The sequence below is a fragment of the Budorcas taxicolor genome, chromosome 2 (genome assembly GCF_023091745.1).
Source record: "Budorcas taxicolor isolate Tak-1 chromosome 2, Takin1.1, whole genome shotgun sequence".
In the NCBI taxonomy this organism is placed as follows: domain Eukaryota; kingdom Metazoa; phylum Chordata; class Mammalia; order Artiodactyla; family Bovidae; genus Budorcas; species Budorcas taxicolor.
The window spans coordinates 8332879-8357184 of NC_068911.1; the positions used below are offsets into that span (position 1 = coordinate 8332879).

Genomic DNA, 24306 nt, shown 5'->3' on the forward strand with positions numbered 1-24306 from the left:
TCCTCCACGTGGCCCTGGCTACCACGTGCATCTCTACCTGGGTCATGTAGGCAAGACTTAACCACAGCTGCCCTCAACCTTGGCAGGACCCCCTGCGGTCCTCCCAGAACATGACAACTTAGGGAGCTTATGGAGGGGCTTCCTCTCCCTCTTGCAGGAAGGCCTTTTTCTCGTTTCCTCCTGGGCTCTAATGACATAGGAGGCTTTCTGCCTCGCACGTCTTAGGGTACAGCTGCAGGTTATCAAACTACACGGAAATGACTCCTGGCTGTCAGGGTGCCCCACCCCTCATGTTACATTGTCATCTCTTGTTTTGGGGTCATCCTTTTGAAGAAGGGTCACGGGAAGCTGCCACCTTGACTGATCTTGCTTTTGCTCTCGATGCACATGATGAACTGTCTGAATTGAAAAAGATTTGTTTCGGAAATTCCCTGGTTGCCCAACGGTTAGGGCTCTGTGCTTCCACTGCAGGGGGCCTGGGTTCGATCCTTGGTCAGGGAGCTGAGATGCTGCGAACCTCGCACACAGCATGCCAAAGTAAATTAAAAATAAAACGGTGTATTTCTTTACTGGCCAAATCTGTCAACCTTGCTTGATACTTAGTGAGTTTGAGGTTGCGTTGTAACCCAGTCTGAACTGGGGCTGTGTCCTGTGGTTTAGAGTGACGAGGGAACTCTATTTAGTCTCCGTATGAGATGATGGATGCTAATTAAATTTTGCAGTGATTATTTCACAATAGATGTAAGTTGAAACCACCTTAAACTCTAATCCCACTGTGGTCAGAAAATATGTCTGGAATGATTTCAGTCTTTTGAAATGTATTGAGACTTGTTTTATGACCCAAGTACAAGGTCTCTCTTGGTGACTGTCCCATGCACACTTGACAAGAATATGCATCCTGCTGTTCTTGGCTGGAATGTTCTATAAATGTCAATTAGGTCAAGTTAATTGTGAGTATTGCTCACATCTTCTATATACTCATTAATGCTTTTGTCTGTGTTTATTTCTTTATTTTTACTAACTGCCAAGGCAGCAGTGTTAAAACGTCCAAATGTGATTGTGGGTTTGCCTGTTTCTCCTTTTAGTTCTGCCAGGTTTTTTTTCTCCCTGTACTTTGAAGCTCTGTTATTAGACTCATCATCCATTTAGGTTTGTTGTGTCATTCTGGTGAATTTATCATTAAGAAATGACCCTCTTTATCTCTGATAGTACTCTGTACAATCTACTTTGTTATTAATAGGGTCACCCTTGCTCTGTTATAGTTGGTATTTGTAGGGTATACCTTTTTTTTGTCTTAATGTTTTCAGTTTTTCTATGTCCTTATACTTGAAGTGTGTCACTTGTTGAGAAACATACAGTTGGTTTGTTGTTGATTTTTTTTTTTTTTTAACAGTCAGGCAATCTCTGTCTTTCAGAGATCGTATCTATCATCTTGCTAGTTGTTTTCCATTTGTTCCAGCTGATTTTTTTGTTCTTCCTTTCCTTTATTTAATCTTTTGGATAAGTAAGAATTATTTTTAGTATTGGTTTATCACCTCTATGACATTTTAATTATACCTTTTTATACATTTTTTTTCAAATGGTTAATCTCAAGATTACAGTATGCCTTTTACTTCATTATAATCTACCTTAAATTTGCATTTTGCAACTTCAGGAAAGATGTAAGAAATTGACAATTGTACAGTTCCGTTTATACCTCTTCCCTCAACCTTCTGTGATGTTGTATAGTTTACTTCTAAGTGAATTAGAAACCTCAGTATACCCTGTAATTATTGTTGCCCTAAACAGTAGCCTTTAAAACTGTTTTATCGAGTCCAGCGCTCCGGTCTGCTCCCGCCTGGCTATCTGCCCCGATCCGGTGCCACCATGCCCAAGTGCCCCAAGTGCAACAAGGAGGTGTATTTTGCTGAGCGGGTGACTTCCCTGGGGAAGGACCGGCATCGGCCTTGCCTCAAGTGTGAGAAGTGTGGGAAGACGCTGACCTCCGGGGGTCATGCCGAGCATGAAGGCAAGCCCTACTGCAACCACCCCTGCTACGCAGCCATGTTCGGACCCAAAGGCTTTGGGCGTGGCGGAGCCGAGAGCCACACTTTCAAGTAAACCCAGGTTTTGGAGACCCATCTCCAGCTGCCCGCTGGGCTGCTGCCCTCCAGGCTGATGGCAGGCGTTTCTCCACAGGTACCTGGGGCTCCCCTCTAGACCCCCATGCCCTCAATAAAGGTGGACACTTGGAAAAAATAAAAAATTAAAAAAATAAAATAAAACTTTTATCTGGGAAAATATACAAGACATTAGATATACTGCTTTAACCATGTTTAAGTATACAGTTTAGTGGCATTAACTACATATTTGTTGTGCAACCAATACCACCATCAATTTAAAAAAAAAATTTTTTTTAACACTTAACCTCCTCATTCCCTCCCCCGCCCCACCCGCCCAGCACCGTCATGTCTCTGTGGATTTGACTCCTAAGTACCTTGGCCGAGGGAAGCAGGCGATGCTTGTCTTTGTGTCTGCCTTATGTCTCACTTAGCATAGTGTCTTTAAGGTTTGCCCATGTTGCAGCATGTGTCAGAACCTCCTTTTTTAAGGCTGAACAACAGTCGGCTGCATGTATACCACCTTTGTTTATCCATTCATCTGCCACTAGATGTTTGGATGGTTTCCACCTTTTGTATGTTGTTAATAAGAGCTGCTATGAGTGCAGTGTTGATGTTCAGGTATCTGTCCAATCCCTGCTCTTGATGCTTTTAGGTATATATCTAGAAGTTGAATTGCAGGATACTATGGGGATTCTATGTTTAATTGTTAGAGGAATTGCCATACTGTTTTCCATAATTTTAAAATTTTCTCCATTTATTTGTACATTCCAGGTTTCTTCCTTCCTTCCTAAAGTTCCAAACTAGCTGTGAAATATGTTCCTTCTGCCTTGTGGGGCAGGGGGAGGTGGTAGGCTTTTAGTGCAGATCTATTGGAGACAAAGTCTCTCAGCTTTTGTTTGTCTAAAAAAAATTGCCCTCGTTTTTTAAAATATTTTATTTTTGATTGAAGCATAATTGCTTTACAGTGTCTTATTGGTTTCTGGCATATTTCAGCACGAGTCAGTACACATATATCGCCTCCCTCTTGAGACTCCCTCCCACCCCTGTTGGTTGTCACAGAGCACCAGGTAAAGCTCTCCGTGTCAGACAGCAAATTCCCACTGGCTATCTATTTTAGTTTGCCTTAGTTTTTACAGAATATTTTCACTAGCCATAGATGGCTAGGTTAGCAAGGGCTGCTCCTTTCAGCACCTTAAACACATCATTCCCTTTGTTCTGGTTTCTATAATTACTCTTAAGAATTAAGCCATTGTTGTTGCTATTCCCCTGAATTTAATGTATTTTTTTCCTGTGGATATTTTAGATTTTTCTCTCTATACCTTTGACTTTCAGAAGTTTGATTCTGGAATGCCTAAGTATGGTGTTTTGGTATTTATCCTGCTTAGGATTTACTGAGCTTCTTGAATATGTGAATTCGGGTCTTTCATTAATCTTAGAAATTTCTCAGTCATCATCTCTTCGAATGTTACTTTGGTGCCTTCTTTCTATCCTCTCCTGCTGGGTCTGTTTTTCCACATAGACTTTCCTCCAGATACAGGAAATGAGAGTCTCTTTAGGTGCTGCCAGGTGGGCAAGCCTTTCGGTGCGAGGTTCCATTGGCTGCCCTGAGTCTGTTGTCTTCCAGATTTTCTAGGGCAGTAAAGAAAAACCAGCCAACTCTACAACTCATATCATACTCATTTATTTCATATCCTTCAAGATCTAAGGCAACAACATAAGTGATCCACCTCAGGTGAGATTCTTGGCAACTGATGCTATATCCAAAGAAGCAGAAAGACATGGGTGTTTGAGATGGGCAGCTGTCAGCGCGTATGGTAAACGCAGAGGGAGGCCAAAGAGATGTGGTGTCAATAGCATCTCCTATACAGGATAATGGGTGATGAGGGAAGTTCTTTGGAGAAAAATACCAGCTTAAAAATGCATAAAGAATGCTGAAATTAGAAGTTGACTGTTTTGTAGCACTCAGTGAAATAATGGATCCAGGAACAACCATTATAGGCTGCAAAAAACCATTAGGTCAGGTTTTTGGAACTTTATAATGGATGGATTATACTGCCGACTTCTAACCCCCAATCAATCCTAACCTGACTAAAAGCAGAACAGCCAGTCACAGTGGGGATCCTCAGGTCAGACAGAGGAAAGAACACAGCACCTCCTGCGAGGCAAACAAGCCAACAAAAGTGAATCTGAATTTAAATCCAGTCTCTAGATCTAACTGAGTTTACTGCCCCCAAGAAAATAATGATGATGATAAGGCTATAGAAGGATATGTGAAAAGATACTTTAAAAAAAAAAGTAGTTGTCCAAATCCCAAACTGAGAAATTCTATAGGAAAAAATATTGTTTCTTCAACAAATAATTGTCATGAAGAAGAAAAGGGGAAGGAGAACTGATGTAGGTAAGATAAGACATGAGAACTAATGAGAATAATCCAATGGTTTTAAAAAAATTATGAGACAATTGAGACATTTTAAAAATTGGGTGTTAGTTGATACTAGGGAATTACTATTAAAGTTAGATAATGGATACATGGTAACTACTCGGTTCTCTGTCTTAAGACTGTTTTTTTATCTTTATGACAAATTTTTGGAAAGCAGTTTTGTGATAGAGAAAGGAGAGCACATGGAGAAGGATGTAGACTCCGGGGAGATGGAGCATGTTTTTATGTTGAAGGAGAGAGAGCACTGCTGCTGCTAAGTTGCTTCAGTAATGTCTGACTCTGTGCGACCCCACAGATGGCAGTCCACCAGGCTCCCCTGCCCCTGGGATTCTCCAGGCAAAAACACTGGAGTGGGTTGCCATTTCCTTCTCCAATGCATGAAAGTGAAAAGTGAAAGTGAAGTCGCTCAGTCATGTCCGACTCTTCACGACCCCATGGACTGCAGCCCACGAGGCTCCTCCGTCCATGGGATTTTCCAGGCAAGAGTACTGGAGTGGGAGAGAGTGAGGACCCCAGAAAAAGAAATCGCTGGTGGAGCCAGCTCTGGAGAGTCCTGGGAAACAGGGCGCTGGACCCAGGTGGCTGGCCTTGTCAAGGATTCCAGCTCCTGTCCTGTTCACAGATTTGATCTTCATTAGCCCTTAACTCATCCCATTAGATGAGTGTAATAATTCCCATCTTAGAGATAATGAATTAAAACTCAGAAAGGTTGATGACTCACTCAGGGTCAAAAAACTGTAAATGGCAGATCCAGGATTTTTTTTTTTTTTTCATTCGGCTACACCAGGTCTTAGCTGCAGTATGCAAACTCTTAGTTGTGGCACGTGGGATCTAGTTCCCTGACCAGGGATTGAACCCAGGCCTCCTTCTTTGGGAGCATAGTCTTAGCCACTGGACCACCAGGAAAGTCCCTAGATCCAGGATTTAAACCAAAGTTTCTGTGCTTCAAGCTCTTGTGGTCTGTATGGCTGCGAGACAGGCTGAAATGTCTCATGGGGCAGGGAGGGTGACATTTCAACCATTGGAGGTGAAGAGGGAACAGCAGATTCAGACCTCATGACTGATGGCCAGTGTTCCTCATGAAGCTGGGTGGGAGGTTCTTGAGGAAAAGGGAACAGGCTCTACTGCTCTTTCTGGGGCTGGCAAGGAGCTGGAGAGGAGTGAGTCACTTTCCTGGTCCAAGAACATCTTTACCTGCCAGTGAGACAGAGGTGTCTCCACAAGGAATTCAGCAGGGAGAATGATCAGGTCCCTCTCGTGGCCCTTTCCCACTCCGCTGCAGCTTCAAGGAACGGATGCAATATAGAGAGTGTTAGTTGACCCAAGCTGCATGTGGGTGCACGCGTGCTCAGTTGCTTCAGTCATGTCTTACTCTTTGCGACCTCACAGACTGTAGCCTGCCAGGCCCCTCTATCCATGGGATTCTCCCAGCAAGAATACTGGAGTGGGTCACCATGCCCTCCTCCAGGGGATCTTCCCGACCCAGGGATCAAACCCTTGTCTCTTAGATCTCTTGCATTGGCAGGCGGGTTCTTTAGCATTAGCGCCACCTGGGAAGCCCATATGCATCAGCACACAGTGGAAAACTTCCAAGAAAAGCTCATGCAAGCTCAGCTGCTACCCAGAGCCCCAGTACGGGAGGGGATGTCCAAGCCTCCCTATCTCACTGTGCTCTGATTGCACCCGAACTTCTGTTCTCTGCATAGGTCTGCCCTGCCCCTGGGTGGTGACCTGTGTGCATGGAATGAGGCCAAAGGAGGAGCCAAAGAATCTTGTCTGGGTGCTATGGGGGCCCTAGGCGACAGAGAAGGGAGAGAGGAGGCGGGCTGCAGGGAGGAAGCAGGACCCATCGCATAAAGAATTTAAGCCAACGAATTGGGTTATGTAGTGGCTTTATGGCATAATAATAATTAAGAACTTTGGCTTTGAGGTCAGACTCATTGTGATTATCCCAGCTCCATCATTTACTGCAACCTTGGGCAAGTTACTCAACCTCTCTGGGCCCAGTTCTGGTGCCTCGGGGTCCCGGGAGCATGTGGGGCTGGGTAAAGCTTTGCTGCCCTCTGGTGGTAGACAGAGGGTGTCACTGAGAGGCTGAGTCCACTCTTGTGGGACAGCTGGTGAGGAGTGAGGATGGGCAGACACTCTTTCCTCCCACAGAGAAGACCTCAAATCTGGCTTCAGCATTAGGAGGGTGAAGAAGGCTGAGTGCTGAAGAATTGGTGCTTTTGAACTGTGGTGTTGGAGAAGACTCTTGAGAGTCCCTTGGACTGCAAGGAGATCCAACCAGTCCATTCTGAAGGAGATCAGCCCTGGGATTTCTTTGGAAGGAATGATGCTAAAGCTGAAACTCCAGTACTTTGGCCACCTCATGCGAAGAGTTGACTCATTGGAAAAGACTTTGATGCTGGGAGGGATTGGGGGCAGGAGGAGAAGGGGACGACAGAGGATGAGATGGCTGGATGGCATCACTGACTCGATGGACATGAATCTGAGTGAACTCTGGGAGTTGGTGATGGACAGGGAGGCCTGGCGTGCTGCGGTTCATGGGGTCGCAAAGAGTCGGACACGACTGAGCGACTGAACTGAACTGAACTGGAGGGCCCCACCAGGGTCTGCTGGGGAGCCTTGGTCCATCTATCCATGACTCGTGAGGTCACTCAGGCCCTCATAGGGGCCAGCCAAGCTGGGTTTGAGTCTGGGTGACCCTGAGTTGGTCTCTTGCCCTTCTAGGCCCTCTCAGTCCTTATCAGGATGACAAACATGTCAAAACACTTAGACTAGGCTTAGACATTGAGGTTGCTATTACCTACATGCCTTAACCCTCTCTCCCCTACCTTTGTGCATTCATTTATTTCATTCACTTAACTTCCAGCCAGCAGCTGTCTGCCAAGCACCAGCTCTGGGCCAGACCCTGAGCTGGAGGTGTCAGGGAGATGGCTGCCCTCTTAGCTCTGTAACTGTTCATCTACTGTGGTGTGCGCTTTCATTCACGGAGGATCCATTTCTCTACTGAGTGTTCATTCATTCTTTCTCATACTAACTTCCTCATTCACTCATCCATCCATCACTAGTTATCTCAATTGCATATTCATTCATTCTTTACTTTTTCAGACTCCTTTCCTTTCTCTCTCCCTCATTCCTGTGTTCTGCAAGCATTCTAAAAGCACCACTCTAAGCCAGAATTAGATGCTGGGTTTCTGGCACAACCCTCTCCCCAGACTTCTAGGTAGACAGATAGTGAGGACACCCTGTGACTGCCACATGCCAGCCATCAGGACTTGGAGCAGGGGGAGCACCAGGAAGGGAGCAACTGACTGCCTGGAGGAGGGGGCTGGGTGGGGGCAATCAGAGAAGGCTTCCTAGAGGAGGTAACATTTAAGCCACACCAAGCAGGGTGTGGGGCTTCCCAGGTGGTAGTAGTAAAGAACCCTCCAGCCAGTGTAAGAGATGTAAGAGGTGCTAGTTCGATCCCTGGGTTGGGAAGATCCCCTAAAGGGAGGGCATGGCAACCCACTTCAGTATTTTTGCCTGGAGAATCCCATGGACAGAGGAGCCTGGAGGGCTACAATCCATGGGGTTGCAAAGAGTCAGGCATGACTTAGCAACTAAACACCAACCAGGAACACACCTATAGTTGAACAGATTGGGTTTATCGGCTCAGTTTGAGAAGGAAGACTGCATTTACCTCAGTATGAGAGTGTTTAGGGGATTCCCTGGCGGTCCAGTGGTTGGGACTCCACACTAGAGTTTGATCCTTGGTCAGGGAACTAAAAGCCTGCAAGCTGCGCTAGTGGCCAAAAAAGAACTGTGGGGAGGTGGTTAAAAAGGCTTAGCATGGAATTTGGGCCTGGGTTAAGTGATTTGGGGGCGGATTTGAGCAAGTGGGCTTTTACTCTGGAATAGATGTTAGGAATCGGGGACAATTTTATGATTGAAAGCCTTAAGTATTTAAAGCGGAAGTCTAACCGGATAAAGAAGCAGCGGTTACTCATATTTGTCAGAAGAGGGGAAACGTTTGGTCTTTTTCTTGTTCCAACGATATTCTTGTTTTCATCCGACTTTAAATGTGATTACGGAGCAGTCTTGTTTATGCCTCGCGACATCATGGCCCCAGAATGGCTTTGCACGACAGTGGTGTTTAGGAAATTTTCTATGTCCAACAGGAGAATCCCAAGGTCTATCTGTGAGTGCCAGGCCAGCTCCCAGATGCAAGAGGCAGCGCTCCTCTTTCTCGTAGGAAAGGCCCGTTCACTCGACCGAGGTGTATTTGCTGGGTGCCAGGCGCAGAGTAATTGGAGGCGGACAAAAGAGATATGGCCCCAGTCCTCCGGGAGCACACACTGACGTCAGTTTTGTCTTAAACAGATCATCAGAAACCGCAGAGGGAGTGGACCAGACCTAAGGAACAAAGGCCCAGGGGCGGGGGTTGGGGGTGCCGAGAGAGTTAGCAGGGTGGCGGGCGAAGCCACAACTCGCGCCGGGATTGCAGAGTTCGGCGGGGGCCAGACCCTCGAGCACACAGGGCCACCTCTCCCCCAGGAACGCGGGCGTTCGCTGCGCTGATCTGCTCAGAAACAGGGAAAAGAAATGAAGCCGCTTTAATCAAAATAACCCACCCGGGCCTCGAGCTCATGAATATTCAGCAGCCTGCTTCCGGCGGGCAACTCCGCTCCGGCCGCGCCCACCTAGGAGACCGCGCTTGCGTCACTGGCGCGCGACTCTGTCGTCACGCACGCGCGGCGCCGCCCGTCAGGGAAGGCAGCTGTCATGGCGAGCTCGGCCGCCTCCTCCGTGAGACCGCCGAGGCCCAAGAAGGAGCCGCAGGCGCTCATCATCCCCAAGAATGCCGCGGAGGAGCAGAAGCTCAAGTTGGAACGGCTCATGAAGAACCCGGTGAGACGAGGCGCGGGCTGACGGCCCTCCCGAGTCCCAAAGCCCTTCCCTTCCGGCGTCTCCGGGCGCTCGCGGGCCCTCTTCCCCCGTCTCTGAACGCGGGAACTCAGGAGCCAAAGTCCAGGGTCAGACCTTGGGAAGGAATAGGCTAGCCGGAGACAGTGAGCTTTCTGCTGCGGACTGGCTTCCTGTGCTTGAAGACTCTTTAACTTCGTGTAAAAGGAAGCCTTAGACAGGAAAGATGGAGTCCTTGGGTTAGCACAATAATTCATTCTAAAGAACATTAAGTGTTAGGCATTGGCCGAGCGACCTGGGGGTTGGAGGTCTCCAGCGATAGATAATGATTGACGTTCTGAGTTCTACCCTGGAAAGTTGAGTTTAGCCCTAACAAGGCTGTGGGCTGTGATAGGACCCGAATATACAGGATGAAGTAAAGCCAGATGGGAGAAAATAAACTCAGCTTTGGGCCCAAGAAACAAAGCAGCCTTACTTCACTATTCAGTTAAAGGATTTTGGTTGTAAAAGACGTCACTTTGTCAGCCGGTTTATACATAACAAATATTTTCATGTTTAAATGTTGCAGGACAAAGCAGTTCCAATTCCAGAAAAAATGAGTGAATGGGCACCTCGACCTCCCCCAGAATTTGTCCGAGATGTAATGGGTAATGTCTTTGTGTGTGTATGTGTGTGTAAATACAGTTTTTAAAGTGTAAGTATAAAACCTCTAGTTTTTGTTAATTATATCCCCTTGGGGGTGGGGAGTTCCAATATTTTACTGTTACAATGAAGGGATATTATTGGCTTTGGTTTGGCATTAGAGAATCTTCTTTACTTTTTAATGATATCTTGTTTTTTTTCAAGTGGAATAGTTTTTATTTTGTTGGATTGTAAATTAACACAGTTCTAAAGAGGAGTAAAGAACAGGTGTAAAAAAATTAGAACCACCTGTAGTTCCATGGTTCTACTTGTAACATTTGATACAGCCTTGGAAACCTCTTTATAGTCAAAACCACTGGTGCTTCAGAAAAAATGTTTTCACAAAAATGTGGTTGTTCTGCACATACTGTTTGAAACTTACTTTTTATAGATCATGGCATCTTTTCAACTCAATAGATTCCTAGCATATCATGTGAAATCCTCTGCTCGGGGAGGGGAAAGGTCACAGACTCTCTTTAAGGTTTCTGCTCTCTGAACCTTAATCTGCTGTTCTGTTAATACTGTTTGAGAGTGGAATTTTTAGGGACTTCACATTCAGCATTCATGCAACAAGTATTTAATGATACCTACAGTATGCCAGCCACTGTGCTAGGTTCTGGGATACAGTGGGGAATACGGCAGGCTTGATCCCTTCCATCACTTCTGGTATCTGTCTTTGGTCTGCTTTGATTAACGGTAGCCTGTGTTGGTAACTGGATCCCATCAAGAGCTCTGGACTGTCCTGGCTCTAGGTTCAAGCGCTGGGGCCGGCAGCGGAGAATTCCATGTGTACAGGCATCTGCGCCGGAGAGAGTACCAGCGCCAGGACTACATGGATGCCATGGCTGAGAAGGTTAGTGAGCCAGGAGGCTGCCTGAAGCCTGGGGTTTAGGCCATGTGCACTGAAACCTGAGGAAAATAAGCCATTGAAGAAGAGTAGATACACCCGGGTGTGGCTTGAGTGAGGGCTGCCTTCTGAAGTCAGCACGAGAAACAGATGTCAAGTAGAGTCCACCCAGCACAGCAGGGTGCTCACACTAGGAAGTGAGTGAGGGGAGGGCGTCTGCCAGGTGGTAGAGAGCCCAGCGGGGTCCCCTGTCCCCGCCAGGCCATTTGCCATGGAATAGGAGGCAGGCTCTCACATCACTGGAGTTATTATTTCTCTATAATTTTCTCTCCTTTTGGCAGAATGCCTGTAATTCCAGTTAGCTGTGTGTCTGGTGTGAGTACTGTGCTTTCGAGTGTTTTTGCCTCTTTGAGTTTTCCTTCATGACACATAATAATTGATTAAGAATTGAGAATATCTGTGAGTTTCTGGTGGTCTAGTGGTTAGGATTCAGCACTTTCACTGCTGTGGCCTGGGTTCAATCCCTGATCTCAACTAAGACTCCCACAAGCCTCCAAGGCGGGACGTGGCAAAAATAAATAAAATTTTTAAGTTAAGAATTGAGAATTGTTTTAGAAATTGTACTGTAAGAACTCTTAAATTTTCCATTGCTTGATGGCAAAGGACAGAAACCTCTCTCCTATTGCTCTTAAGAAATATTCTCTTGGACATTTCACTTGTTTTCTTTTTGGAATTGGGTTTTGGAGTTATTTTATCCACACCAGAAATCTTGCTTGATTTTATACTAGATTTAAATTGAGTCTGCAGCTTAACTTGAATGAGAATGGATGTCAGAGTGTTTAGTCATCTTCTCTAGAAACGTTGTCTTTCTTGTTTGTATCTTTTTGTATCTCTCGGTGACCATCTATGGAGATTTCACACGTCTCACTACATTTGTTCAAAGATTTTTTTTTTTTAAAGTATTTTGACTATAGTGATCCTTTACATATTTATTGGCCTGGTCAGAATCGTTTGAAAAAGTACCTTTATGATTTTCGAGCAGAATGGGATAATTGCCGTGGTGGTTTTCACCTGGTATCTGTGTGTCCTCCAGCCCTTAACTCAGCCCCCAGCTGTTGGTGGTTCTCCAGCTACTGCTCATCTCCAGTAATTAGTTTCAGGTGACTTGTGACACAGCTTTGCCAGGTCACTGATGGCTTTGCACTGTCAAGAATTGCAAAACTCTGTGTATAGGCACTTAGTTCAGTCGGTCAGTCGTATCTGACTCTTTGTGATCCCATGGACTGCAGCACGCCAGGCTTCACTGTCCATCACCAACTCCTAGAGCTTGCTCAAACTCATGTCCATTGAGTCAGTGATGCCATCCAACCATCTCATCCTTTGTCAGCCCCTTCTCCCACCTTCAACCTTTCCCAGCATTAGGGTCTTTTCTAGTGAGTCAGCTCTTCCCATCAGGTGGCTGAAGTATTGGAGTTTCAGCTTCAACATCAGTCCTTCCAATGAACACTCAGGACTGATCTCCTTTAGGATGGACTGGTTGGATCTCCTTGCAGTCCAAGAACTCTCGAGAGTCTTCTCCAACACCACAGTTCAAAAGCATCAATTCTTTGGCACTCAGCTTTCTTTATAGTCCAACTCTCACATCCATATGTGACTACTTTAAAAACCATAGCCTTGACTAAATGAACCTTTGTTGGCAAAGTAATGTCTCTGCTTTTTAATATTCTGTCTAGGTTGGTCATAACTTTTCCTTCTAACGAGTAAGCATCTTTTAATTTCATGGCTGCAGTCACCATCTGCAGTGATTTTGAAGCCCAAAAAAATAAAGTCATCTACTGTTTCCCCATCTATTTGCCATGAAGTGATAGGACCAGATTCCATGATCTTAGTTTTCTGAATATTGAGCTTTAAGCCAACTTTTTCACTCTCCTCTTTCACTTTCATCAAGAGGCTTCTTAGTTCTTCATTTTCTGCCATAAGGGTGGTGTCATCAGCATATCTGAAGTTATTGATATTTCTGCCGGCAATCTTGATTCTAGCTTGTGCTTCATCCAGCCCACCATTTCTCATGATGTACAGCATATAAGTTACATAAGCAGGGTGACAATATACAGCCTTGATGTACTCCTTTTCCTATTTGGAACCAGTCTGTTGTTCCATGTCCAGTTCTGACTGTTGCTTCCTGACCTGCATACAGATTTCTCAGGAGGCAGGTCAGGTGATCTGGTGTTCCCACCTCTTTCAGAATTTTCCACAGTTTATTGTGATCCACATAGTCAAAAGCTTTGGCATAGTCAGTAAAGCAGAAGTAAATGTTTTTCTGGAACTCTCTGCTTTTTCAGTGATCTAGCAGATGTTGGCAATTTGATCTCTGGTTCCTCTGCCTTTTCTAAAACGAGCTTGAAGATTTGGAAGTTCACGGTTCATGTATTGCTGCAGCCTGGCTTGGAGAATTTTGAGCATTACTAGCGTGTGAGATGAGTAATTGTGCGGTAGTTTGAGCATTCTTTGGCATTGCCTTTCTTTCGGATTGGAATGAAAGCTGACCTTTTCCAGTCCTGTGTCCACTGCTGAGTTTCCCAAATTTGCTGGCGTATTGAGTGCAGCACTTTCACAGCATCATCTTTTAGGATTTGAAACATAGCTCAACTGGAATTCCATCACCTCCATTAGCTTTGTTCGTAGTGATGTTTCCTAAGGCCCACTTGACTTCACATTTCAGGATGTCTGGCTCTAGGTGAGGATCACACCATCGTGATTATCTGGGTCGTGAAGATCGTTTTTGTACAGTTCTTCTTTGTATTCTTGCCACCTCTTCTTAATATCTTGACAGTAACGAGCACTTTTTTTTAAACTACTTTAGAGGGCAGGAGATAGAGCACAGTTGTCTCAAGTGCCATCAGTTAGTCGAAGTTTTATGTATTGATTAACAACTCAGAAAATACAGAAAAATGTTTTACAAACCTTGAATCCACATAGTTGCAAACTTATTTTCACATGGTGAAGGATAGGCTCTGAGATTAGAAGGAAAGAGAGATGCAAGAGAATCCTTACCTTCCACAGTGACTGATAAGAGTGTCCCCGCTATGGACAGAGCACATCTGACTCCTCCTGGAGCCCTCACCAGGGCCAGCAGCCAGCGGGGGCTCTGTCTTGGTCCCTTGGAAAGTGCAGCTGCTTCAGACATTCACAGCTCAGCTTCTAAACAGACCAAGTCCTTTTAGCTTGAAGGCATTGCTTTCTAGTTGAACTCTAATTGAAGTTCTGGGAATTCTCTGGCAGTCCAGTGAGTCAATTTTAATAGACTTGAACTTTCACTGCCAAGGGCCACGGGTTAAGTCCCTGGTTGGGGCACTAAGATCATACAAGCTGCGTAGCATGGACAAAAAAAGACGCTGATTCCTTTCTTGTAAGGAGACATTTCTTTTTTATTTCATAATTCTGCTCTGGAAGAGAGTTTCTGCGTCAGTCTCAGCAGAACCACCCAGCCCTGGCAGTGCAGACGAGCAGAGGTGATGAAGCCACCTCTTCCGCTGCTGGCTCCCTTTTTGAACACCCCCCACCCCTGACCTTTATGGCTGTAACTACCAGAAGTAGAGGTGACACTGTTTTATCTGAAGATATTTTTATAGTGTTTGCCTTTAGGTTATTGCAGTTCATTGTTCTTCCTAAAGGCTCGGAAAAGGAAGAATTACTATTCCCCCATTTTATAGATGTGGAAACTGAGGCTTAGAAACAGGTATAGCTGCTAGGAAGAAATAATACAAGGGGTGTATGTATGTATGTATATATGTACTCACATATACATATGTAGCACATGTATGTATAAGTAATGGCATGTTATGCTGCCTTAGAATCTGTCCGTCAATAACTGTAAGTAGTCAGGACTTAAAAGTTCCATGGTCCCAGCCCTCTGGCCACTCCAGCTGGTGAACTGTGGTCACTGTCTCTGAAGAAAAAACACTCTCTTGTGTGCCTCCTTACTCTGAGTACTCTTAGTACATTTCTGACACTTCTTGTCACTGACTCTATGGGAATTTTCCCCACACCAAGCAGTTCTGTGGCACCAGGCGTGTGTCCTACAGTTTAACTCAATTCGCACACTACCCATGTGGAGATAACTTCAGGTCTCAAAAGCTAAGGACTCAGTCCTACAAGATTGTCTCCCACCCCCAGCTTCAAAGGCCTGCTGCACGTCTCCATTGTCATCTGTGCTGACCGACTGGCTGTAAGTCAGAGGCTCCTATGTCCCCCTCCTCAAGGCGCCATTAATTTGCTTGGAGAGGCTGATGGAACTCAGTACAGTATCTCACCACTAGTTTCCAGCGTATTATGAAAGACTGGAACTCGGGGAGAGCCAGACGGAAGAAGGTGCAGGGAGAAGGAACAGGAGCTCTGCTCCTCCATACCCTCACCAGCCCAGGAGCTCTCCGCACGCACCCTTTGGGATTGGGGGCTTCCCTGTGTGGACATGGTTAAATCATTTGGCCATTGGTGATTAGTTCAAGCTTCAGCCCCTCTCCGCTCCCTGAAAGTCAAGGAGGCGGGGCAGAAAGTTCCCGTGGCAACCAGCCCTGTTCTTAGGGGCTTTTCCAGAGTCACTCATACACTCCTGTAGTTGAAAGGGGCTGGTTATAAATAACAAAAAAAACCCATTTCGTCTTTATTTCTGGAGCTTTATATCTGGAGTTAAGAAACTGGCAACAAAACTAAATATTATCGTAAAAGATCCCCCTGTGGCTCTTAAATAGGAAATTTATAAGAGTTTTAGGAGCTATGTGTCAAAAAAGTAGACAAAAATCAAATACATATTTATTTTAAATCACGGTGTAACATTTTCCAAGGCCCTAGTGAGAAAGAGCCGGTAGTGCCGCCTCTGCCTTCCAGATGCACAGTGTGTCTCTCACCTTCTGTGTCTCAGTTCACTTGGGCATGAATGGATTCTTAATGACCTGAGTCGCTTCAGTGTCAGAGACCTATATGTTGACTTCCTGCCCCGCCTGTTGGGCAACTTCTTAAAGTGGCCCCAGAGATCTGGCTGTGTCTATAGCTCCCCCAGTGGTGTGACTTGTAGAGTTTTCATGTCATGCCAGAGTTTGTCTAAGTGATGTGGCTTTTTGCAGCAAAAATTGGATGCAGAGTTTCAGAAGAGACTGGAAAGGAATAAAATTGCTGCAGAGGAGCAGACTGCAAAGCGTCGGAAAAAGCGGTGAGAGCTTTGTGGCATCCCATAGCTAGTGAGACTTGGGGCAGGAAATGTAAAAATAGATGGTTGGCGAACAAATCCTTCTTGTGGTCAAAAGTTCACCTGCTTGGCCTGTTGAGGTCTTGGGTGTTAAAACCTACAGTGGCGCACCCCAGTAGAGAAATGACTTTTCTTCCTGGGGAGAGATCAGTTCATTTACTGCCCCCCACCCCCAGCTTGCTACAGATTTTCCAAGGCTTGGGGGTCAGCACTTCAGTGATGGCGTGGATTTCTGTGTCTCCTCTATGTCTGTATTTTAATGAAAGGTTTAGTAAGTTGCTATGAGCAAACGTCACAGTTAGCCTCTCCCTGAAAGGAGGGCCTATAACCTCCCTAAGTGACTATATACAGGCTGCATGTGTGTCTGTATTTTAATAAATACTCCCTCAACTGTTAGGTGAGCAGGATTCTAAAAGTAGTCCCTAAATATCTTGGAATGAAGAAGTATCGCTAGTATCAATATCTCTGGATTGCTTTAATCACCTCAGGACTGCAAAGAATTTGATCTTGATTCATGAAGGATGCAGGTTGATGATGTTGGAGTGGCAGAGTCATGCAGAAGTACTTTCATTTTATTGTAGCATTTGTGTAGTGTCTAAATCGCTGAAGGTTCTATAAGTAGATGTTTAGTTTCTAAAATATAAAATGGGTAGTTAAAGAATTAGTGTATTTATTTTACATTTGTAGCCAGAAGTTAAAAGAGAAGAAATTACTGGCAAAGAAGATGAAACTTGAACAGAAGAAGCAACGTGAAGGTGAGTAGTGCCCACTTTCCTTTTGTGACCCTTCTCAGGGCTGGTCACAGTGGTTGACCTGTCAAGAATGAGGTTTTAGAGTTTGGAGCTGGTTGGCTGGCCTCTGAAGAGATGAGGGCTTGTTTCTGTTAGTTTTGACTCATTTAATTTTCAAGTGTCAGAAAGGCAAGCTGGTTTAAGCCAAAAAGAAAAGATCCTGGCTCGTGTTTAGTCCTGCACAGACCTCCTTTCAGGCCTGGCTTGTAAAGGAGCACTGATGTTATTGGCATTGACTGTCTTTCTGTCCCCTGGCTCCCTGTCCTGAGGGGGGCTCATTTCCTCCTGACGGTTCTAAAGTAGCTGCAGCTGCTCCAGGCTGCACCCTGGCTCATTCTTGTCCAGTAGGAAAGACTGAGGGAGTGTCTCCAGCAAAAGTGTTTTTGTGTCTCCCTGGCTCTTATTGAGTCATTCAGCAAGTCAGTTAAGAATGCTTTTGGCCACAAGAAATAGAAAACTCAACTAGCAGTAGTTAAGCAAGGAGGAGTTATTTTTTCTCACATAGCAAGAAATCTGGTAGTAGTGTGGTTGAGCAGGTCAGTACTATCAAGCTCAGCATCCCTGCCGTTCTTTTGACCTTGATCCTGGGGGCATGAGGTGGCTGCTGCAGTTCCTGGCATCATACTTAGGTTTAAAGCAGAAAGAAGAGGGAAAAGAAGTGGCACTTGTCTGGTTTTGTTTTTTTAACTGGAGAGCATATAATCCCCCGGAAGTGCCCATCAGGTATTACTTTATATCTCACTGGTCAGTACCAGGTCACTTGATGTCATCAGGCTAGATGAATAGAAAACAGAACTGTCACAACTATCCTTAACCTATCGTGATCCATCACTGGATGGATGGTACATTGCCACCCTAGACAGAATTGAGGTTTTGTTACAAGGAGTAGCAGGGGGTGAGTAATGTCTCAGTATTCCACAGGCCTCCCTACTTCTGAACCCATCACAAGGCCAGCGGTGCCAGTCACTTCTTTGGGAGCCCCTGGGCTAAGAATTAGAGAGAGGTCCCAGATGGGAAGGATCAAGGAGGCTAAGAGACCCAAAAAATGACAACTGATCACCACTTTACTGAATTGGGGGCTATACTATGATTGACTAGACACGTTTCCTGATTGGACAGTTGTGATTTTTGTTAAGATAAAATCAGACCTGGGTTGACATATTGAAATATGAGCAGCCCCTTCTAGGGCCAGTTTTCTTAAGGGTTGTAAATGTACTATAATGGGCTTCCCTGGTGGCTCAGTTCATTAAGAATCCGCCTGCAATGCAGGAGACCCAGGTTCAGTCCCTAGGTGGGGAAGATCCCCTGGAGAAGGAAATGCCAACCCACTCCAGTATTCTTGCCTGGAAAATCCCATGGACAGAGGAGCCTGGTGGGGTACAGTCCATGAGGTCACAGAGTCAGACAAGTTAGTGACTAAATCACCACCATGTGACACGCTATATATGACATGATTTTAGCCTGCTGCCCACCATTTCTGAGAAGTTATTTTACAGTGCCAAAAATGTGATGGCTCGGACCTCATCCCTCAAGTAAACTGCCTCATCATGTCCCCTGTCCTTCCCCAGCCCCTACACACAGAGGAATGTGGGCATACTTGGTCCAAGGCCAGGAGGGTTGGGCACAGGTGCCCGTCTCATGTTCTGTTGAAGAAGGTACTATGGCTTGGACCCCAGTATATTGAGACATGAAAAGATCTCCTTGGCTCTGGGTAATCTGACCTTCCCTCCCCAGGACTTGCTGTTTTTGCTGCTTGTTGTCTTTACTGCTGTTTATGTGTTCAGTGAACTTCCTGAACTAACTAACTAAGCTTATATTCTTTGTTGTATGTGGCAGCTGAAGTCTTTGCTTGGTTAGCTTAGTGGTCAGCTGAAGATTAGAGATTTCCTGAAATGCTTTGAACCTGATACTTGCCAAGGGCCTATTCTGTGTGTGTTGGAGCATGTCGTCAGCATTCTGGCAGGCAGTTTACAGCTTTGCCTTAGCCTTCACCTTGCACAGAGCCTCAAGGTTAGCCAGAGGTGAGATTAGGGCCATCGCTTGTCTCTCTTAGACTTGTGCACAGCTGTGTACACACATATAGCCTTCTGCTGCTAAGTCAGTTCAGTTGTGTCCGACTCTGTGCAACCCCATAGATGGCAGCCCACCAGGCTGAATTCTTGCCTGAATTCTCCAGGCAAGAACACCGGAGTGGGTTGCCATTTCCTTCTCCAGTGCATGAAAGTGAAAAGTGAAAGTGAAGTCTCTCAGTCATGTGGGACTCAGCCTTCTAGATTACCAGCTTTTCCTCTTTTACTTTTGGTCAGTTTCTTGTTTGTTTCAACTGTTACCACTGCCTCAGCCAGCTATGATGTTAAACAGTTGCCACTGATGGTTTCTGACAAATACCTTTCGGAAAGGCTGTTCTCACTGAGTCAGATTGAATGAAGACAAGCCTTGGGAGTGGAAGTTTCCAGGGAGCTGCCAGACAGGTCAAATACGGACAGTGCTCTGGGTATGGGACTTTGGAGGAACTCCCACCAGGGGCTACTTGTGGCTCTTCACAGCTACTGTGATTAGGAGGCTGTTGATTGAGAGGCTTCCTTGGATCTGGGGAGGAGGAGTAGGGAAGAGGACAAGTTAAAACAACCACAAAACTTGCTGTTCTTACCAAAATTCAACTATTTTTTAAATCAAACCATCCAGGGAACATTTCTAGAGTTCTGAAAAAGTTGATTCTGACGATTGTTGTCAGTGTTCTCAACAACACTGCTACTTTTATGGAGGAGCAGATTTTAAGAGGTCCCTTCTGAAAGTGCTACCATCTGTGTAAATTTTAACCTACCTGTATTTGAAATATGTTTCCTTTAGCTATCAGATATGTGGGTCATGTTTTTAATCCATTTTGACAGTCTCTGTATTTTTTGATAATGTTTGGATTTTAGGGCTGCCACTTTGTTTAAATTCTCTTTGTTTGTTTGTTTCTGTTTCTCCTTTCCTGTCATCTTTTGGATTTATTTGAACGTTATTCTATCCATTGTGTGTTTAACTATTTCCCTTTTACAGCCTTTTAGTTTTTCCTCTAGAGCTTACTCTGTTCATTCTGCTTTCACAATCTGCTTAGAATCAGCCTTTCACCACTTTACGTCGAGTGTGCATAGATCTCTTTAGTCCCTATATTACAGTTGTCTTAGGCATTATATCTCCATACACTGAAAACCCCTTCAGATAACGTTACTATTTTTTCTAAGTTGACATATAGTTGACTTACAATATTATTTCAGTTTTAGTCGTAGAACATAGTGACTTGATATTATCCTAGATTTTGCACCATAGTTATTATCATATCTTTGGTTATATTTCCTATGCCATACATTCCATCATTGTGACTTATTTATTATGTAACTGATCTTTTGTACCTCTTGGTATCCCTTCACCTGTTTTGCCCTTTCTTCCATCCTCCTCCTCTCTGGCACCCACTAGTTTTTTTCTGTATCAGTGGAGTCTGTTTCTGGTTTAAGCAAATTTAGATCCCACATATAAGTGAAAACATGCGTATTTGTCTTTCTTCATCTGACTTATTTCGCTTAGCATAATACCCTCTAGGTTCTTCCATCTTCTTGCAAATGGCAGGATTTCATTCCTTTTTTTATGGCTGAGTAATATTCCTGTGTTTGTGTGTGGACACCTGTCAGTGGACAGGTGTACCAGTCTGCATTCTCTGTTCATCTGTCAGTGAACACCTAGGTTGCTTGTATGTGTGTGCGCGCGAGCATCCGCAGACATTTTCTTTCTTCATTCATCTGTCAGTGGACACCTAGGTTGCTTCCGTATCTTGGCTTTGTAAATAATGCTACATTGAACATTGGGATGCATATATCATTTTGAACTAGTGTTTTCATTTTCTTCAGATAAATACCCAGAAGTGAAGTTGCTGGATCATGTTCTGTTTTTATGAAGCAGAGCTATTTTTATTACTATCTTTTATTTTCAATCATCAAATATATTTCAGACTCAGGAGGAGAATAGTCTTGAATTGTGACCAGATAGTTGCCATTTCTGTTGCTTCTTCTTTGTTCCTCACGTTCCAGACTTCTTTCTGTCAGTCTTTCTGTCCTCTTTTCCTTCTGTCAGAAGAACTCCTTGTAAGCCATTCATTGAGAATAGGTCTGCTGGCTATGAATTATCTTAGCTGTTCTTCATAGGTGTCTATCTTTTTTTCACCCTTGTTCCCATGGGGACATTCTCCCTGGATAAGAATATTGGGTTGGCAGGTGTTTATTTCAGTACTTTCGAAATGCTGCTCCAATTCCTCTGGCCTCCATTTCTAATTTTTTTTTAAAAAGTAGTTATTCAGATTGTTTTCCTATCATTGTTTTTTCCTGGCTGCTTTCAATATCCTTAGGTGTCAGGAATTTGATTACGATGTGTTTGACATGTATTTCCTTGGATTTGTCCAGGAGTTGCGTTTAGAGTTCACTGAGCTATGTGAGTCATTGGTAAGCACGTGTCTTTGTCAAATTTGGGATTTTTTCCAACCTTTTTTTTTTTTTTTCTTTGTTCATATTGGATAGTTCCTGTTGATCTGACCTTGAGCTGCCTCTTCCCTGTGTGTCATTTCCAATCCACTGTTGAGTCAATCCAGTGAATTACGTTTTTCAGAAAAGTTTTTATTTCCATTCGATTCTTTATACTTTTTCTTTGCTGCAATTTTCTATCTTTCCATTTGTTTCAAGATTCTTCACTCTTCTTGGAAAAATGTTTCAGTGGGTACTTTGAAGTGTTTGGTAGTTCCAGCATCTGGGTTATCTTGACATTAGCATTTGTTGTCTTCCCCTGTTCAAGTTGAGATTTTCCTGACTCTCCACATACCGAGTAATTTTCTGTGGATCCTCGACATTTTGAATCTTATGAGACTCTGATCTTGCTGATGTTTGTTTTAGCAGACAGTCATCCTGGTTGTGTTCAGGACACAGATTCTGATCGGCCTCCTGTGGATTGTGGCTCCAGGAACCAGGGTTTTTAAAGCTTTAGCTGTGCTCTCCAGATGTGTCCTGCGGGTGCCACCCAGTGGCCAGTCAGGGTTGAGTTGAGTTCGGTTCTCAAAGTGCTCGGCAGGATGATTAGGGCCAGATCCATGCATGTGCTGTCAGGGCGACCCCAGGAGTTCATAAACGACTTTATGATGTCTCTTCTAATCTCTCCGTGACCTCCCTGGTAGTTCCTGGTTCCCTGGAGCTCCCCTTTTCAGATCTCCAGCCAGAAAGTCGGGGCTCTAGTTACCTACTCTGCCACATGCTTCGTACAGTTGCCCTGCATCCAGGGCTGTGGTGGGAGGACGAGGAAGAAAAGTAACAGTTTGCCTGGCCGTCTCAGGACCACGGCTCCTCTGATCAGAGAGAAAGGCCCCCCTCCTTCCAGTTTTTGTGCAGCAAGCCCCCAGTGCCACCACAGTCACTGTGGCCCTCCTGATGCTGGCAGAGCGAGAAAAGACAGAAGCGTTTCCCCTCCCTCTGAACATTGGGAACCCAGCTTCTTACTCCTTGAACTGGAACTCGAAGGCTTCTCTCCAAACTCTCTGTGCCCAGTCTCCGCTTCTGTGTATTGGGTCACCCCGAGTCCAGGCCGAGGGATACTGGAGAGAAGAAAGGAAAAAACAGGAAATGCAGTATTGTTCCAGTGGCACTTTGTATTCCAGTCTCTTCTCCCATGCTGCTTATCTTTCAGAGTCCATGCATTCTGTCCTGGTGCTATAAGCAGTGTTCAGTGGAGAAACAGTCAAATGGGCTTGCTCTGCGTTACCTGGAACCCACCCTCCATTTGTTTTGGGAGTGTGGTTTTTTTCTTTTTTGGTTGTGCTGGGTCTTCGTTGCTGTGCGTGAGCTTTCTCCAGTTGCGGTGCACAGGCTTCTCACCGTGGTGGCTTCTCTTACGGTGGGCGGGCTCAGTAGCTGCGACTGCAGGCTCCGGAGCACAGGCTCAGGAGTTGTGGTGTGTGAGCTTAGTTGCTCTGCAGCTTGTGTTGTCTTCCTGGCCCAGGGATCTAACCAGTGTCCCCTGCAGGCAGGGCAGACTCCTAAACCACCAGGGAAGCCCTATTTGGGTTTTTGAATCCACTTACAGGACTTCACATTTAGCTCTTGCACATTTCAGCTTGGTGTTACTGGCTCTGTTGGTTCAGGTCTCCACAGTCCTTTTGAATTCTGATTCTGGGATTCAGCACGTTACCATGTCTTTCTGGTGTTGTGATGGGCAGGTTTCATAAACATGCCCCCTTTCTGTCATTGGTAAAAATGCTGAGCCAGCCAGACTGGGCCAGGGAGCTCCATCTAGGCTGGCATGGACCTGTTCACTGAAACCCTGGGTGGAGTTATTCTCCAGCCAAGAATCAGCCAGATTCCCTCTTCTTTAATCTGACCCAGAGAGGTGAGATAGGAAACTGAGAGGTCACTCGAGGTCATGGAGTAAGCATGGAATCCATAGGGTCTTAGCTCAGCGCTCTCTCTGGCTCACCTTGACCTCAAGCATCTCTTTGAGCAGATTTTTTTTTTCCCCCTTAAAATGTAAAATGATAAGCTCTTCCTAGATCTGAAATTCTGCAATTTGGTATCTTTGCCGCACGTCTTGCTGTAATGAAGATACCATCTTTGTGGTGTGGTGGGGAGGAGGAGTTCCCTCCCCTGTAAATCCAAGAACCCTTTCGGAACAAGAAACTGAGGTTACTTTGCTCTGAGTTTGTATTTATTGAACCTGTGAATGGGTCTGCGGAATCAGAGTAACTTTTTAGTAATCAGTTACAGAATTGGAGAGAGGTGGCAGTATCCCAGAGCCGAGATTTCTTAACCTCCTTTCTCGCCGCTCTCTCACCACGCAGTTTCCGGTCCCTTTTCTTTCATTTGCCCGAGGCTAAGAGTCTCAGCGAGGATAGATTGCACCCAGGGTGTCTGCCCTGATTAAAATGGCCCTGGGTCTCCCCCTGTCCTGAGCTCCCGTTCTATCAGAAGGATAAATGTCTTCACCCACGTCGCATTGTAGTAGTGCAGTGTTTTTTCAGACTGAGGACTGTGATCCTTTACTTACTGGGGCATGAAGTTAGCTTAGAATTTACAGATTTTTTTTTTTTTCAAACATGCATAAGACAAACTAGAAAACATCAGAAAGCCTCATATCCTGGAGTAACTAGTGAAATTTTCTTTCGGTTTCCAGGTAGGCTGTGGGCCGCAGTCAGGCTTGAAACTCACTGTTACAGTACGTGAGCCCCACTCTTCCTGTGCAGTTTGCACCTGTACATATTTGTGAAACGATGAGTA

At 45.1% G+C, this 24306-nt stretch overlaps 2 protein-coding genes across 4 annotated transcripts in view; both read left to right on the plus strand.

The window, feature by feature from the left end:
* The first annotated feature begins 1826 nt into the window (after positions 1-1826).
* Positions 1827-2226, plus strand: LOC128043505 (cysteine-rich protein 1-like). The gene has a single exon (XM_052635860.1). It carries the CDS (start codon positions 1867-1869, stop codon positions 2098-2100), a length of 234 nt encoding a protein of 77 aa, XP_052491820.1. The 5' UTR covers positions 1827-1866; the 3' UTR covers positions 2101-2226.
* Positions 2227-9303: 7077 nt separating this feature from the next.
* PRKRIP1 (PRKR interacting protein 1) overlaps positions 9304-24306 on the plus strand; it is a 34144-nt gene continuing 19141 nt past the window's right edge. For all 3 annotated transcript variants that reach the window (XM_052656636.1, XM_052656650.1, XM_052656642.1), the window contains exons 1-5: positions 9304-9438; positions 10022-10100; positions 10887-10987; positions 16105-16190; positions 16914-16981. In XM_052656636.1, coding sequence (XP_052512596.1) covers positions 9313-9438; positions 10022-10100; positions 10887-10987; positions 16105-16190; positions 16914-16981 — 460 coding nt within the window. In that variant the 5' untranslated portion in view covers positions 9304-9312. The remainder of the gene's footprint in view (positions 9439-10021; positions 10101-10886; positions 10988-16104; positions 16191-16913; positions 16982-24306) is intronic.

Bases quoted from the DNA above. Each gene is read 5' to 3' on its own strand.
- LOC128043505 (XM_052635860.1), top strand. From the start codon at position 1,867: ATGCCCAAGTGCCCCAAGTGCAACAAGGAGGTGTATTTTGCTGAGCGG.